The sequence below is a fragment of the Sorex fumeus genome, unplaced genomic scaffold, assembly GCF_029834395.1.
Source record: "Sorex fumeus unplaced genomic scaffold, SorFum_2.1 ptg000030l, whole genome shotgun sequence".
NCBI lineage: Eukaryota > Metazoa > Chordata > Mammalia > Eulipotyphla > Soricidae > Sorex > Sorex fumeus.
In genome coordinates, this window is record NW_026606087.1 from 26,778,225 (window position 1) to 26,793,352 (window position 15,128).

Here is a 15,128-nt window from a genome sequence, read left to right on the forward strand (position 1 = left end):
AGAAAGTCTGAGTTCCAATCCCCAGAACATATGGACAACTCAACATCACCAGAAACAACCCACAAGCATGGCGCTTGGAGTAACCCCTGAGTACCACTTGATGTGACCCCAAAATCAAAAGAAATATTTTTGTCTTGAAAAGAATGTCAAATTTTAAGGTGCAATATGTCCTTAAATTTTCCAGATTGTTTTCATTTCCAGCCTTTCACTTGATCCTCGGCAAATAAGTCCAATTAAATATGTATCATTATCCCTTTCTGCAGACGACATGGAGATTTGGAGAAAAAGACTGCCCTGCTCAAGATCACAAGGACGGTTTTGGGTGAAGCCCTCACCTTTAGGATCCAAGTGTGTGCTCTCTCCTTTCCTCTCTGTTGCATGAAGATCATTCACTTAGGATGTGAAAGTATCAACACACTTTGAAAGTACTAGCGGTCGACTAAATTATAGCACTACAACTATCATGGCATTTATTTATTTATTTTGCTTTTTGGGTCACACCTGGCAAGGGGTTACTTCTGGCTCATGCACTCAGGAATTATTCCTGGCGGTGCTCGGGGGACCACATGGGATGCTGGGAATCGAACCTGAGTGAGCCGTGTGCAAGGCAAACACCCTACCCGCTGTGCTATCCTTCCAGCCCTTATCATGACATTTACTAAGCACTGATCATACGCTTACACATACATAACTCCATGTGCCCCACATATCTCATAAAGATTAAGTAAACCATGTATATAAAGTGCACAGCACAGAAATTGATAAATTACTGTATTAATAACTATCAGTCTTATGACTGCAATTCATGAATTCATATCCAGTTTCAAATGAGAAAACAGGTTTAGAAAAGTTAACTATAATGTCCAAGTTTAAGTAAACAGAAAATAACACAAAGCAAGATTCAAACCCAGTTTGACAAACTCTAGTGACCATGGATATCTGGGACGTCCTCTGGTTCTGAAGGCCAGAGACTAAGCACAGAAAAACAAGAGGTGTGCTGCTAAAAGAGACTAAAGGACATTTTCCTGTTACCTTGATAGGCCAAGCAGGCAAAGGCTGTAAAAAGTTTGACTCATATGGGTAGTTCGCCATAGCGAGATTGATCCAAGTTTCAGAGATCCAATCTTTTAAGCGTTCAACATCATCAGAATCTTCTAATGGGCTGCACAAATGAAGGGTTTCAGAAAGCCAATTCAAGCCAGTACCTGGGAATAGAATGACACTGCTGAAATCTAAGAAGAAGTACTCAATAGAAGACTTTATAGATCATTTATTCTTTGCTTGGTATTTGAGAAAACTCAATCTTTAAGGATATTTTTTCAATATTTACTATTTTTAAAACAATTGCATAATCCCTGGTAAGTATACTGTCTATCCTTGAAGATCTTTCCAGAATTAGTAATATGAATTATCCCCCCTACAAAAACCATTATTAAAATAAATGAGACAAGCAATAGGAAATTTAAAAAAAATAAACAAATGGATAATACAACGAGAATACATAAACTATAGCTTTAAAAATGGATATAACTGAAAAACAAGGCACAACTAAAATTGCACGGAGCAAGAGACACAGAAAAAATTCAATTCCACTTACTAAACATACAATTCCACTTACTAACATGCAATTCCACTTACTAAAACTAAACTACAAAAATCCATGAGGAAGCAAACTTATGAAATTCTATATAGTTTTAGAAGAAAGAATGGTAATGGGGCAACAGTAATTAGGTAAGGATTATCTATATTAATAGATTAAAAATACTATCCATATTAGTGGATAGTACAAGCTAGGCATATGTACTCTAGAAAGGGAAAAATGAGATTTCTTATCTGGGATACTGATTGCATTATGTATTCACTTGTGATTATTCATCAAGCTGTGTATTTTGGCTTCAATATATGTTATAATATGAATGTCATACTAAATAAGTTTACTAAAAAAGTACTGAATTTAACAAGGAAAAGGTAAAAATCCACTTTTCCATTATTTTATCGGGTCCGCCACGTGGGCCGCGTGCAAGGCAAACGCCCTACCCACTGTGCTATGGCTGGAACGATAGCACAGTGGTAGGATGCTTGCCTTGCACGTAGCCAACATGGCCGACCCGAGTTCGATTCCTCCGCCCCTCTCGGAGAGCCTGGCAAGCTACCGAGAGTATTCGATATGCCAGACACAGTAACAACAAAGTCTCCAATGGAGACGTTACTGGGCCCGCTCGAGCAAATCGATGATCAATGGGAGGGCCTTTACTTTTTATTTTACTTTACATTATTTTATCTGAAACTTACCTTTATTTACAAGTCGGTTAATGGCATCCCAGGACTTACGAATGCTTCTTGAACAATTTGAGCCACTTTTCTTATAATCTTTAGTGACAATACTCAAAAATACACCACAAGGTACCATATTCTCAAACTGCCAAATGGGAGCAGAGGCTGCAAGAGCTCTAAATGGTAAGAAAAACAAGGAAAGAGAAGGGGAATGGGGAGAAATGTAACTCAGGAAATTAAAATTCCAAAATTCAAGCTAATATTTTATAAAAGGAGAAACAGTGAGATAAATTTTGAACACTGAGAAATATTGAAATGATAGTGATAGCGAAAGAACATTTTTTAAAAACAGCATAAACTATTAATGACATAGAAACCACAAATCTTAGAACAACAGGATATAAATGTTTTATCCCAAACCCAAACCAAATCTCTAAGACTGCCTAAAATATAAGAAGTACTTATGTATAAAATAAATGTATTTACCCAACAACCATATGGGGATATTTCATCCTGAACCAGGCTGCAAGCATGCCACCATATGAGCCCCCTAGGGCAATGAAAGGTTGATTTTTAACTCCTTTTATTGTTTTTCTCAAGTGTTTGATTAACTCTGCAAAATCAGCCAGAGCTTGTTCTGATGTCAGAAAATTCAAGTGTTTAGAATCCTAAAAAAGAAAAAAAAAAAAGAATGAGGATAAATGTGGACAAAATGACAATTCAGGTATTGTATTGATCCAAGGATTAAGGGGGAAAAAAAAGGCCAGAGTCAGATCTAAGTTTTTCTCCAAACAGAATTTCTAGGCAATTGAGTTAAAGTGTCTAATCAAATCAAAAGCTGAAGTGCTTTTTTGTACCCTCAGGATATAATCCCAGAAGTGGTACTGCTGGGTCAAATGGGTCAACTTCTAATTTTTTGAGAAACGTCCATACTCTACAGCTTTTTTTTTAATTTTTAATTTTATAAAGTCGTTCACAATATTTGATTAGATTTAATATTCAAACCCCAATCCCACACCATTACACCTTCCCACGAACGTATTTTCAGATGTTTCCATGCTGAACCTCAATCCCTCCCCCAAAGCAGAACCAAAATAATATAATATTTCCCTCTAAGGTTGTTTGCATCCTACTTTGAATCCCATCAAATGTAGTGCTGTACTCTTGGACTATGGGTAGGATGTGTCCTATGAAATGTCATGTGGCTGTCCAGGAAAAGGTTCATTTGTGGATGAGGCTTGGTGCGAGCATGAAGCACAGACTTTAAGATGGCTTGAATTAGACCAAAACAAATAAGTTCAATGGTACAAGTAAAACATTTAATCTTATCTTTCAAAATCTTGATATATTACTATGGATCATTTGTTGTATTGACTTTGAGTTTTTCTTTCTTTTTCTCCAATGCCCATCTATTCACCAGGTTTTAAATATTGTGTTAAGTATTATTTATTTTAGTTATTTTGTTATTTCTCCTTACATTTTTCTCCCAACACAAATACCTTAACCTTCTTAATCTGAGTTGTGCCCTCAATGTTTCCAGTCTAATCGGAGAAATAATATCCAATTAGAATTTTCTCAGTGTCAAAGAATATTAAATAATTAAACACACACACACACACACACACTCACAAAAGATAGAAACTAAAATAGTGCTTGACACTAGTGGGGGAAGTGATTATCAACCAGGAAGAGATAACAGACATTTTCTGGGATGTTGAAAGTGTTTTCCATCTTGTTCAATGTGATGATTACAAAGAAGCATAAAAACGTACAAACTCATCAAACTGAACATTTAGAGCTTGTTTTACTCTGCCAATTATCCTTTAATTGGAAGATTATCACTTGGAACTTTTTTCCTAAATTGGTAGTGGGGGCTCACCTATCAGTGATCAAAGACCACCACGGTTACTCCCAGGGCTAGGCACAGTGCTGGGGGTGAAACTGAGGTCTCACACATCTAAGGCATTTACACTACCACTTGAGCCATAGAACTATTTTTTAACACCAAATTTTTTGTGGAGTTAGATCCATGTTGATGTACCTAGGTCTACTTCATGATTTTTAACTGTATATATTTAAAAGAAAGATGATTAGTGCTCTATTGGAATTTGGCCTGCCGATATGTTGAGATAGCACTAACTTCTGCAACAAATAACTTCTCACATAAGCACCTGTTTACAGAAGTCAACTGTATCATCACTGTGACCCCTCAATCTGGGTGTTCTCCAAATGGTGATTAATGGACCCGGCCCTTTCTAGCTTGAATTTAGTGATTTCTACCCAGCACCTCAGGGTCTACTACTATCTCTTGCTTAAAAAATAAGAGAAGAGAATATATAATTAAATGATTTTTTAAATTTTTAGCTGGAGATGTGTAGGTTTTACTTTTCTGTCTGTCTTGTATGCAGCAGTTCTTACAGGGAGCAGAGATGTACCATGAATCCAGAATACACAGTTTCAAGCCACATGTACTTGTCCCAACACTATGTCTCCTGCACACAGGTAATCAGATGGTGCCATACAGAGCACAATTTTAGACAGTTTTAGAAGGGTCTCTCTACCATCAGTGCTTAGATCTGAGCTTGAAAAAAATTACTGGATTATGCCTTCACTTCCCCATACAAAAAAATGGGATGCATGGATACATCATTTCACAGAATTCTGTATTTTAGATGTGTGAGATACATAAAATAGTATCTAAACATAGCACATGTTTAATAAATGTAAGCTATCATACTATCATACTGACTCCCTGCTAATGCTATGTCTGCTGTCAAAAGTCACCTCCAGTATACCCAAGGCTTTAATCATTACAAAGGACCAAATTCTTTCCCCAGAACAACTTTTCACTAAGAGCTAAACACAAATACGTAAACAAAGTTTAAATGCACACATGCAGTATGTAGCTGCTAGAATGCACGTATTAGATTTGCAATATAAAATGTGGGATTTTTGTTATTTTGCAGATTATTTCAATGTGAGTTAATGTTTTGGGGGGAGGTTGGGGTAAGGTACACTCAAAGGTGTTCAGAAGCTATCAACTGGTTCTATGCTCAGCCTCACTCCTGGAGGTCCTGTGGGGACCATATTGCAGTGCTGGAAGTCAAACCGGGGTAGAATTAAATATAATTCTTATATTACACATAAAATTGATACTGCATGGTTTGAAGAACAAATTCATGCTCACAACAGGTTTTTTTAGTTTGCTGGAATAACTTTAATTTAAATAGCTAATAAAAATATCAGGATAATTCCAAGCACTCTACAGCTTTGAAAGGGAGAGTTTAGTCCACCACATTCAGAGGTTTATTAATATAAATGGTGGTGTTGCCATTTTTCTGTGTGGGGTTTAGTTGGTTTTGCAATTTTCTCTTTATAGGTTTTTTTTTTTGCAATTTCTTTGAAATTGTCTTTTTCTTTATATGGACTTATTAGTAATCCTTGCAGAGTTGGTTCAGTTACAAAAGATTTTGCTAAGAATGTTTTCATCCCTCCCTCAAACCTAAATGACAGCTTTGCTGGATAACAAAATCTAGGTTGTAAGTTATTTTTCATTCATAGTTTGAATATATCATTTCACTCTTATGTTGCTTGTTCAGTTTCATATGTGAGATCTATTGTGATTTTTTATATTAATTCTCTAGAATTTGGGCTGGACGGATAGCACAGCGGGTAGGGCGTTTGCCTTGCATGCGGCCGACCCGAGTTCAATTCCTCTGCTCCTCTTGGAGAGCCTGGCAAGCTGCCCAGAGTATCCTGCCCACACAGCAAAGCCTGGCAAGCTCCGAATTCAATATGCTAAACAAGACGAATTCGATATGCTAAACACAGTAGCAACAAGTCTCACAATGTTACTGGGCCTGCTTAAGCAAATCCAGGACAGTGCTACAGTGGGACAATTCTCCAGTATGTGAGGATTCTCTTCTCCCCTGATGCTTAAGTAATCTGTCTCCCTGGTTTTTGCCATTTTTCTTACAATGTGTCTTGGTTCTATTTGACTCTATTCTATTTGGTATTCTGTGAGTCTCCTGAACCTGGGCAGAAGCCTCCCTCCAGAGACTTGGGAAGTTCTAAGTTATTAACTCTCCCACCATTCATTCTTCCCCTCTCTCTTTATCCTCTCCTTCCAGTAATTAAAATTCATAGATTACTCCTCTTACTATCGATTAACTATCTTATTTTTCTAACTTTATTTAAATACCATGTTTGCAAAGTTGTTCATAATACAGTTATTTCAGGCATTCAATGTTTCAACACGAATCCCACCACCAGTGTGACCTTCCCTCCACCACTGTCCCCATTTCCCACCTACCCCACAAGCCAGACCCCTTCACAGATACAAAATTATTTTATAATGCTGCTTACAACAAAACTGTAAATGGAATTATCAAAAAAGAGTAAAAGAAAATTTGTGAAAACTGTTATATCTCACGATGATGGTATTAAAGTCACTAAGAATTTACTGAGCTGTTTGCTGCTAGTTGAACCTTCTGTGTTCTTGTTTTTGTTTATTGAGATAAGTGGGCTTCTATGCTACTTTCCAATCTAATTTTCTGTGCTCCTACTGGGTTGTCAGTGTTGTGGAATTTGAAGGTGTTACATGACTGCTAATGCTGCTCCAGGAGCTGTAAAACTGAACATTTCTATAGGTTGGCATCTCTTGAGATAAGTCGTAAAGCTCTGAAGCTGGGATTGTTTATATGCCCAAGAATGTGGGGTATGGATGCAGCTGCTGGGGCTTTAGCAAGGTGGGGATCTGGCCAATTCCCCCTCTGAGAGGGCCCCAGAATTTGAAGACCAATGTGTCTAGAGTTTCTCTGGTTTGGTGTCTTCTGAGGTTAGCTGTGAAGCGGTGAAGCTGGGCCATCTATATGCCAGAGGCTGTTGGGTGTGGGTGCAGCTTCTGGGGTTTCAGCAGGGCAAAGACTCAGTTCAACACCCAAGAGGGCCCCAGAACTGTCAGCCCAAAGACTGGTGTTCCTGGGAGTTTCATAGGCTTCGCATCTCTTTGGAGATTTGTCTGTCTACTAAGAATCTTACTTTCTCTCCCATTCTACTTCTCTTTTCTTTCACCACTTCATTATTGTCACTGGCTTGTATTATGTCTTCATGTTCACAGGTACAACGCTTCACTTCAGATCTGTTACTATGGCTTGCTGCTGTATTCTTTAGGTCCTTAGATTCAATTTACATGATTCTTTGGTATTCTGAATCAATTCTTCTTTGAGTTAAGGTTTTTCTCTACCAGTGACTGCTTAATTTCAAGTGATACTGCATGAGAGTATTGTGTTGTGGTCCTCCATAAGCAAGTTTGAGAATTTTTATAAACAGGGACTTGCCTTCAACCTGTCCCTGTATATGCCAGAGTAGTTGAATTCCTTTGTGTCACCATTGTTCTTAGGAATTTTATGGGTGCTGACAGTGGAATTTTAGATTTCTGGTTACCCCCGATCTGATTCATTATTTATATTAATGAACTAATGTTTATGCCGCCTCAGTTATTCACACTATCTCCATTATTATGTAACGACATTAATGGCATTTAATTCAGACAGGGAGGTGAAAATCTAGTTCCTTCCATTAAGTTGCCTGGCTTTTTATGGGAGTATTCTGGCAGTAAAATTAAGACCGTGTATTTTACCGCCAGTTTGCAGTGCAGATTGAGTACATCACACCTGATAGAGAGGTTTGAAAGATTAATGTCAGCTGGCGTGACTCGTTATGGCTGCGTATATCTGGGGGTTGGGGGAGACAGGGCCATACACAAGTAGGAACCCAGAACTGCAGAGTGGAGGTTCACACATAGAATGGTGGAGTATTTTACCAGGGGACAAAAACAATCAGTGACAGTTTGCAGTGTTCCCTCCATAGTCTTTAGACATTACAGGGAGTTGAAAACTTATTAATATTGAATAATAATTAATAAAAATTAAAATTTGTTAATGTAGCAAAACGGTTTGCAGGGTACAGAAAAATAGTAGAGTGTGTAAGGTACTTGCTTTGCAAACACAATCAACCATCGTTCGATCCCCAGTAAGATTCCTTGAACAAAAGCAACCCCAGCAGTGATCACTGAGCACACAGACAGGAGCAGTCCTAAGCATAGCTGGGTGTGGCCCAAATACAAAACAAAAAGTGTTCAAAACCTTCAACTTGTTCAAATTGTATACAAAAAAAAAAAAGGATTAAATGTTTTGACTTTAAGTTCATTATTATTTCTTTTTTACTATAGGATATGTACCGAGAAGATGTTCTAAACTTTCAAAATATCAAATTTAAACTTAAAAGTAAAATGCATAGTTACCTTGAAAGACGAGGGGCCAAAGGGTAGGGACTCTCCGTAATATCGATGTTCAGCAAAGACCAACATAGCTTTCAATTCCTCAGCCACATCCCACATGAACCCCTAGAAAGAAAAAATATTTACTCACAGTCTAAAGTCAGAATGTGAAAGAACCATCAAACCTTTCTACAAATAATATGCAATGAGCATTCAACCAGACCAAAAAAAATTTCTCCGAGAAACTGCACAATTTACTATATTTGCACTACACACAAACGATACCATCTACTATATTTGCTCTACAGATAAATGATGCCACTGCTATAAATGATACCATTTCACTGTTAAATATAAATCTCATACTAATTCAGTTAACAATGAAAAACAACCTGAAAGTGCCCAGCTACAAGTTTCCAAACTCTGACTTATTCTGACACCTGAGCCTTAGAATATTGTCTAAATTAATCAAACTGCACTGTACTCCAACACTGTAGGGCAGATCTTAGGATATCTAAGTTAGTCGCCTATTCATAGGAATTTATAATATAAAACAAATAAGTAAATGAGAAAATAGTACAGAAAAACATCTATGGAGTTTAACTGAGGCTGAAGGGAAGCAATTTAATGAAACCAATTCACAAAGACCGTAACAAGTGATTAGTTGCCTGCAACCATTTTCGAGGTATTTCTATTTTTCATAGTAGGTCCATGTAATCTACTAACATTTAGTAACGTATGTGTCAGCATTGGGGCTAGAGCAATAGCACAGCGGGTAGGGTGTTTGCCTTGCATGGGGCCGACAGGGCCGACCCAAGTTCGTATTCCTCCACCCCTCTTGGAGAGCCCGACAAGCTACCGAGAGTATCTGTGCACACGGCAATGCCTGGCAAGCTCCCCGTGAGGTATATGCCAAACAACAAGTCTCACAATGTTACTGGGCCAGCTCAAGCAAATTGATGAACAGTGACAGTGACAGTGACACTGTCAGCATTATTCACAGTCTAATAAGATATCCTTTGCCTGCATGTATCTCAAAGGTTTTATATTTTTTTCAAGTGCTCCACATAATATAATGCTCAATATTATGTCTCACTGTTGTCTGAAGCTCCTGATTCTTACTCAGTTATACAAAACCCTGTAATCTATATATAGCAACATCCTTAATGGTGAAAAACTGAAGGAATTCCCTCCGATATCAGGTAAAAGACAAGGATGTCCACTCCCTCCAACATGGTATTAGAAGTCTGGCTACCGCAATCAGGCAAGAAAAACAAATCAAAGGAATCCAAAATGGAAAAGAAAAAATTCAAACCATCACTATTTGCAGACGACATGATGATATACACAGAAGACCTTGAATAGTCCACCAAAAAGCCCTTAGGAAAAATAAACAAATACAGCAAAATGACCGACTATAAAGTCAATACACAGACTCAATGGCCATGAACTAGAGACTCATATAAATCGTAAAAGAGACCAAATTGCAGGGATTCTTCCCCTGCTGTGTTGTCCAAGGCATCTCAGAGGAGGGGCAGGTGAGTCCAGCACCACCCAAACAGAGCCCCAGCAGCTAAAAACCTCTACAGTTCCTGGCCAGACTCCACTGCTTGGGACGAGCTTCATCCAGAAATTAATCTGTTGAAAAGCTCAGGTATGCGAGTCTTGTGACTGAAATCTCCAGGGTTTTACAGAGTTGGGGATGAGCTGCCTCCCCCACTCCTCCTATATCTCCCTGTACTTTTGGAAGCCCCTGTGGTTACACACATATCTGAAGGCCACCCAGTTAAAAATTTAACTCCAATTGTATCACTTTCTTCTGTATCTTTCTTCTAAGGAAACATTTTTTGATCCTCCTTTTAGTATTCTATTTATAACACTGTCACTGTCACTGTCCTCCCGTTCATTGATTTGCTCGAGCGAGCCCAGTAACATCTCCATTGTGAGACTTGTTACAAACAATATGAAATAAATTATTGATGGTCTGCTATGGGGGTAAGCTTAAGGGGTGGTTGGGAAAATTGAAAATAATAGTGGTAGAAAGATGCAATGGTGGCGGGACTGGTAGGGGGACTAGAGTTATAATACTGAATGTAACAGATCCTTATGAACAACTTTGTAAAACACGGTGTTTATATAAAGTGTAAGAGGAATATACAGCTTTAAAAAGTCAATACAATACAAACATTAGTCATATTCTTATATAAAAGGTAAAGGTAAAGGTAAAGGCCCTCCCGTTGATCGTCGATTTGCTCGAGCGGGCCCAGTAACGTCTCCATTGGAGACTTTGTTGTTACTGTGTCTGGCATATCGAATACTCTCGGTAGCTTGCCGGGCTCTCCGAGAGGGGCGGAGGGATCGAACTCGGGTCGGCCATGTTGGCCGCTTGTAAGGCGAACGCCCTAACCGCTGTGCTATCGTCTATCCCATAAAATAGTATCCAAAAACATCAAGTATCTAGAATCAACTTAACAAAAGACATGAAAATCTACACCATAATAACCTTAAATCCCTTACAAAAAGAGTCAGAACAAAAAGGCACATGAGAAAATGCTCTACATCATTAATCATCAGGGAGATGCAGATCAAAACAACAATGAGGCATCATCTCACACCACAGAGACTGGCCCACGTCCAAAAGAACAAAACCAACTGGTGTTGGCGAGGATGTGGCGAGAAAGGGACCCTCCTTCAATGCTGGTGGGAATGCCGACTGGTTCAGCCCTTTTGGAAAACAGTATGGACGATTCTCAAAAAATTAGAAATTGAGCTCCCATTTGACCCAGCAATACCTCTCCTGGAAATATATCCCAGAGAGGCAAAAAATATATATAGTCGAAGTGACATCTGCACTTGTTTGTTCATTGCAGCACAGTTTATAATAGCCAGAATCTGGAAAAAACCTGAGTGCCCGAGAACTGATGACTGGTTAAAGAAACTTTGGTATATCTACACAATGGAGTACTATGTAGCTGTTAGAAAAGATGAAGTCATGATATTTACATACAAGTGGTACTACATGGAAAGTATCATGCTAAGTGAAATGAGTCAGAAAGAGAGGGACAGACATGGGAAGATTGCATTCATCTGGGGAACATAAAGTAACAAAATAGGAGACTGACACCCAAGAATAGCCAAGATAAGTACCAGGAGGTTTATTCCATGGCTTGGAGGCCAGCCGCACATGCTAGGGGGAAAGGCAGCTCAGATAGAGAAGGGAGCACCAAATAAAGGGTATTGGGAGGATCCTCCCAGGATAGGAGAAGCATGCTGAAAGTAGACTATAGACCAAACATGATTGCCACTCAATGCCTCTTTTGCAAACCTCAGCACCCAAAAGGAGAGAGAGAACAAAAGGGAATGCCCTGCCACAGAGGCAGGGTGGGAGGGATACTGGGATCATTGGTGGTAGAGAATGGGCACTGGTGGAGGATGTGTACTCGATCATTGTATAACTGAAACCCAAGCACAAAAATTTGTAAGTCTACAACTGTACCTCATGGTGTTTCACTAATAAAAATTTTAAAAAATAAAAAATTAAATAAATAAGAGTCAGAAGAGGACCTTAGGAAATGGAACATATCCCTTGTTCATGGATTGGAAGAATCAATATTATTAAAAATTACTATCCTACCTAAGATATTAATTAGATAGTAATAGTACATATTATAATATTTGCAATCCCCATTCAAATTTAGAAGTCATTCTTCCAGGATCTAGAAAAAACAGTAATAAAGTTTGAATTGAATCAGAAAAGACCACACATAGCCAAAGTCACTCTTAAAAATAAGAAGTCAGGAGGTATTTCATTATCTAATTTGGAACTGTACTACAAAATTATAGTGATCAAAACTGCTGGCACAAAGATAGACCCCTTTATCAATGGGTCAGAATCAAATACTCTAGATGACAGAACCCCATCTATATAGACAATTAGTTCTCAACAAGGAAGCTGAGAACATGTAATAAAGATAGCCTCTTTAGAGACGCACAAACGAATCTTGTACCCAAGCATCTTGCTGCAGAGATGGCTACTTCCCCCCGACCCTGATTGGGCTTTGAGATGGCGCCCACATACAAGCAACGTCTACTTAAGCTCCCCCATGGCTATGATCCAGAGAGACACAAATGAATCTCAGACCTGAGCAATTTGCTGCAGCGAATTCTCCAGACCTTAATTATTAAAATTTTAGAATTCCCAGAACATGAGGCCACTCCTGTGGCCAAGCGACATTACATTGTATCCATAACAAGCAATACAAAACACACTGTCTAGCATTGCCTTTTTGACAGGTATGGGTGGTGGTGTGATTGGTCTCAAAATATCAAAGGTAACCAAAGTAGAAAAAGAGAGTATTGTGCAAACTCTCTGCCACACAGGCAGTAGTAGTTGTGGAATGGGGGGGCGGGGGAGATACTGCGGATTTGGGTGGTGGAAAACGTGCACTGGTGAAGGGATGGGTGTTTGATGATTGTATGATCGAAGCTCAAAAAGCTTTGTTACTGTACCTCATGGTGAATCAATAAAATAAATTAATTAATTAAATTGGGCTGGTCACATAATGAGATTTAAAGACGACCACTGGACTAGAGCTGTTACCGACTGGATTCCACGGGATGTCAAAAGACCGCGTGGCCGCCCACCTACCAGATGGTCAGACTTCTTCGTCAAGATCATCAACGATCGGTTTGATGATCATGATCTTCATGTTCCCAGAGCGAACAGATGCCATTGGGTTACGCTAGCACGCGACAGGGACAAATGGAGACGTTGCTGGCGCCCGCTCGAGCAAATCGACGACTAACGGGAAGTTAAGTGATTAAGTTAATTAATTAAATGAAAAGAAAAGAAAGAAATGAAATAAAATACTCTAATTATTAAAAAAAAAATAGCCTCTTCAGCAAACGGTGCTGGGAAAACTGGATAGCTACGTATAAGAAACTAAAGCTGGATCAGTATCTTACACCTTGGATCAAAGACCTTGAAGATCCAAATAGAAACGATAAAGTACACTGAGGAAAATATAGGCAGAACATTTAAAAATCTGGACCTCAAGTTGTCTTCAATGATCTGATACTACTGGCAAAGGCAACACAATAAAAAATAAACAAATGGGACTACATAAAATTAAAGAGCTTCTACAAGGCAAAAAAAATCGCATTAATACATCAGGTAAAGGTTTGATATCCAAGATATATCAAGTACTCACAATGATCAACAACGGCAACAACAAAAATTCCAAAAACCCAATCCAAAAAGAGGGAAAGGAAATGGATCCACACTTCTCAGAAGAAGACGAGCAAAGACTCAGTGGAGACATGAAAGAAATGCTCAGCATCACTTATCGTCAGAGAAATCCAAATCAAGCTGACAATAGCATCTCACGCCAATGAGAATGACACGAATCAAAAATAGCACTGTAGCACCACAATGTCCTCCCGCTGTTCATCGATTTGCTCGAGCAGGCACCAGTAACATTTCCATTGTGAGACTTGTGTGGTGAAAAAGGAACTCTCACAGAAAGACAAAACACTGTACGACCTAACTTATCTGTGGTTATATATAAAATACCTGAGAAGACAAAGTAGTAAATGGGGGATGCCTAGGTTGGTTTGACCACAGTGTTTAGAGAGGAGAAGAACAGAAAAAGAAAGAAATAAAGGGGAGAAGAAGAAATTTGGAAATAATGGCCTGAGTGCTTCATTTTATACTGGTGGTATAAATGAATGGCACAAGCATTACCAAAAACCAAAAACTCCACAAAACTCAACAAAACTGAAAATGTGCGTTCTAAGCTGCAACCACTGAGACTGAAATATGTCTGTCAAGTTGACAGGAGAAGATGGGGTCGGGGGTGAGGTGTGGAATCAACATGGGAACACTGGTAGAAGGGAGTAGGATTGGTGTTTAAATATCATAGGCATAAAATTCAAGTGTCCGTAACTTTGTAAGTCACATTTCTTTAGTTTAAAAATGGGAACAAAAAGATTTTTAATATTCCTAATATAATCAGAAATCTGGACCATAATAGCACGGTAGCACTGTCCTCCCGTCGTTCATCGATTTGCTCAAGTGGGCATCAGTAACATATCTATTGCGAGACTTGCTGTTATTGTTTTCGGCATATCAAATACACCACGGGGAGCTTGCCAGGCTTTGCTGTGTGGGTGGGATACTCTCGGTAGCCTGCTGGGCTCTGCAAGGGGGGCGGAGGAATCGAGCTCGGGTCATCTGCATGCAAGGCAAATGCTCTACTCGCTATGCTATCGCTCCGGCTCCAATATAAATGGGTTCCTATCTTTGTTTACAATTCAGTTGTGATCAACAAATATTTACTAACATTTCCTGAATATCAGGTGCTATGCCGTAAATTGACACCAGAAAAAATATAGTTCAGACCTACTTTAAGATAATTCACCTTGGAGGTTTACTCCACGGCTTGGAGGCCAGCCGCACACTCTAGGGGTAAAGGCAGCTCAGATAGAGAAGGGGAACAACAAATAAAGGGTGTTGGGAAGATCCGCTATCGCTCCAGCCTTACAGTGATCATGATCAAAAAAACAAAGAAACAAA

The 15,128-nt window shown here is 38.9% G+C and overlaps 1 protein-coding gene across 2 annotated transcripts in view; it reads right to left on the reverse strand.

The window, feature by feature from the left end:
* The window catches only part of PRCP (prolylcarboxypeptidase), an 84,428-nt gene that overhangs the window by 24,990 nt on the left and 44,310 nt on the right, over window positions 1-15,128 (reverse strand). For both annotated transcript variants that reach the window (XM_056116180.1, XM_056116181.1), the window contains 4 exons: window positions 8,579-8,680; window positions 2,761-2,942; window positions 2,293-2,450; window positions 1,033-1,205 (listed from right to left, as the gene is read on the reverse strand). In XM_056116180.1, the coding sequence (XP_055972155.1) occupies window positions 1,033-1,205; window positions 2,293-2,450; window positions 2,761-2,942; window positions 8,579-8,674 (609 nt within the window). In that variant the 5' untranslated portion in view covers window positions 8,675-8,680. The remainder of the gene's footprint in view (window positions 1-1,032; window positions 1,206-2,292; window positions 2,451-2,760; window positions 2,943-8,578; window positions 8,681-15,128) is intronic.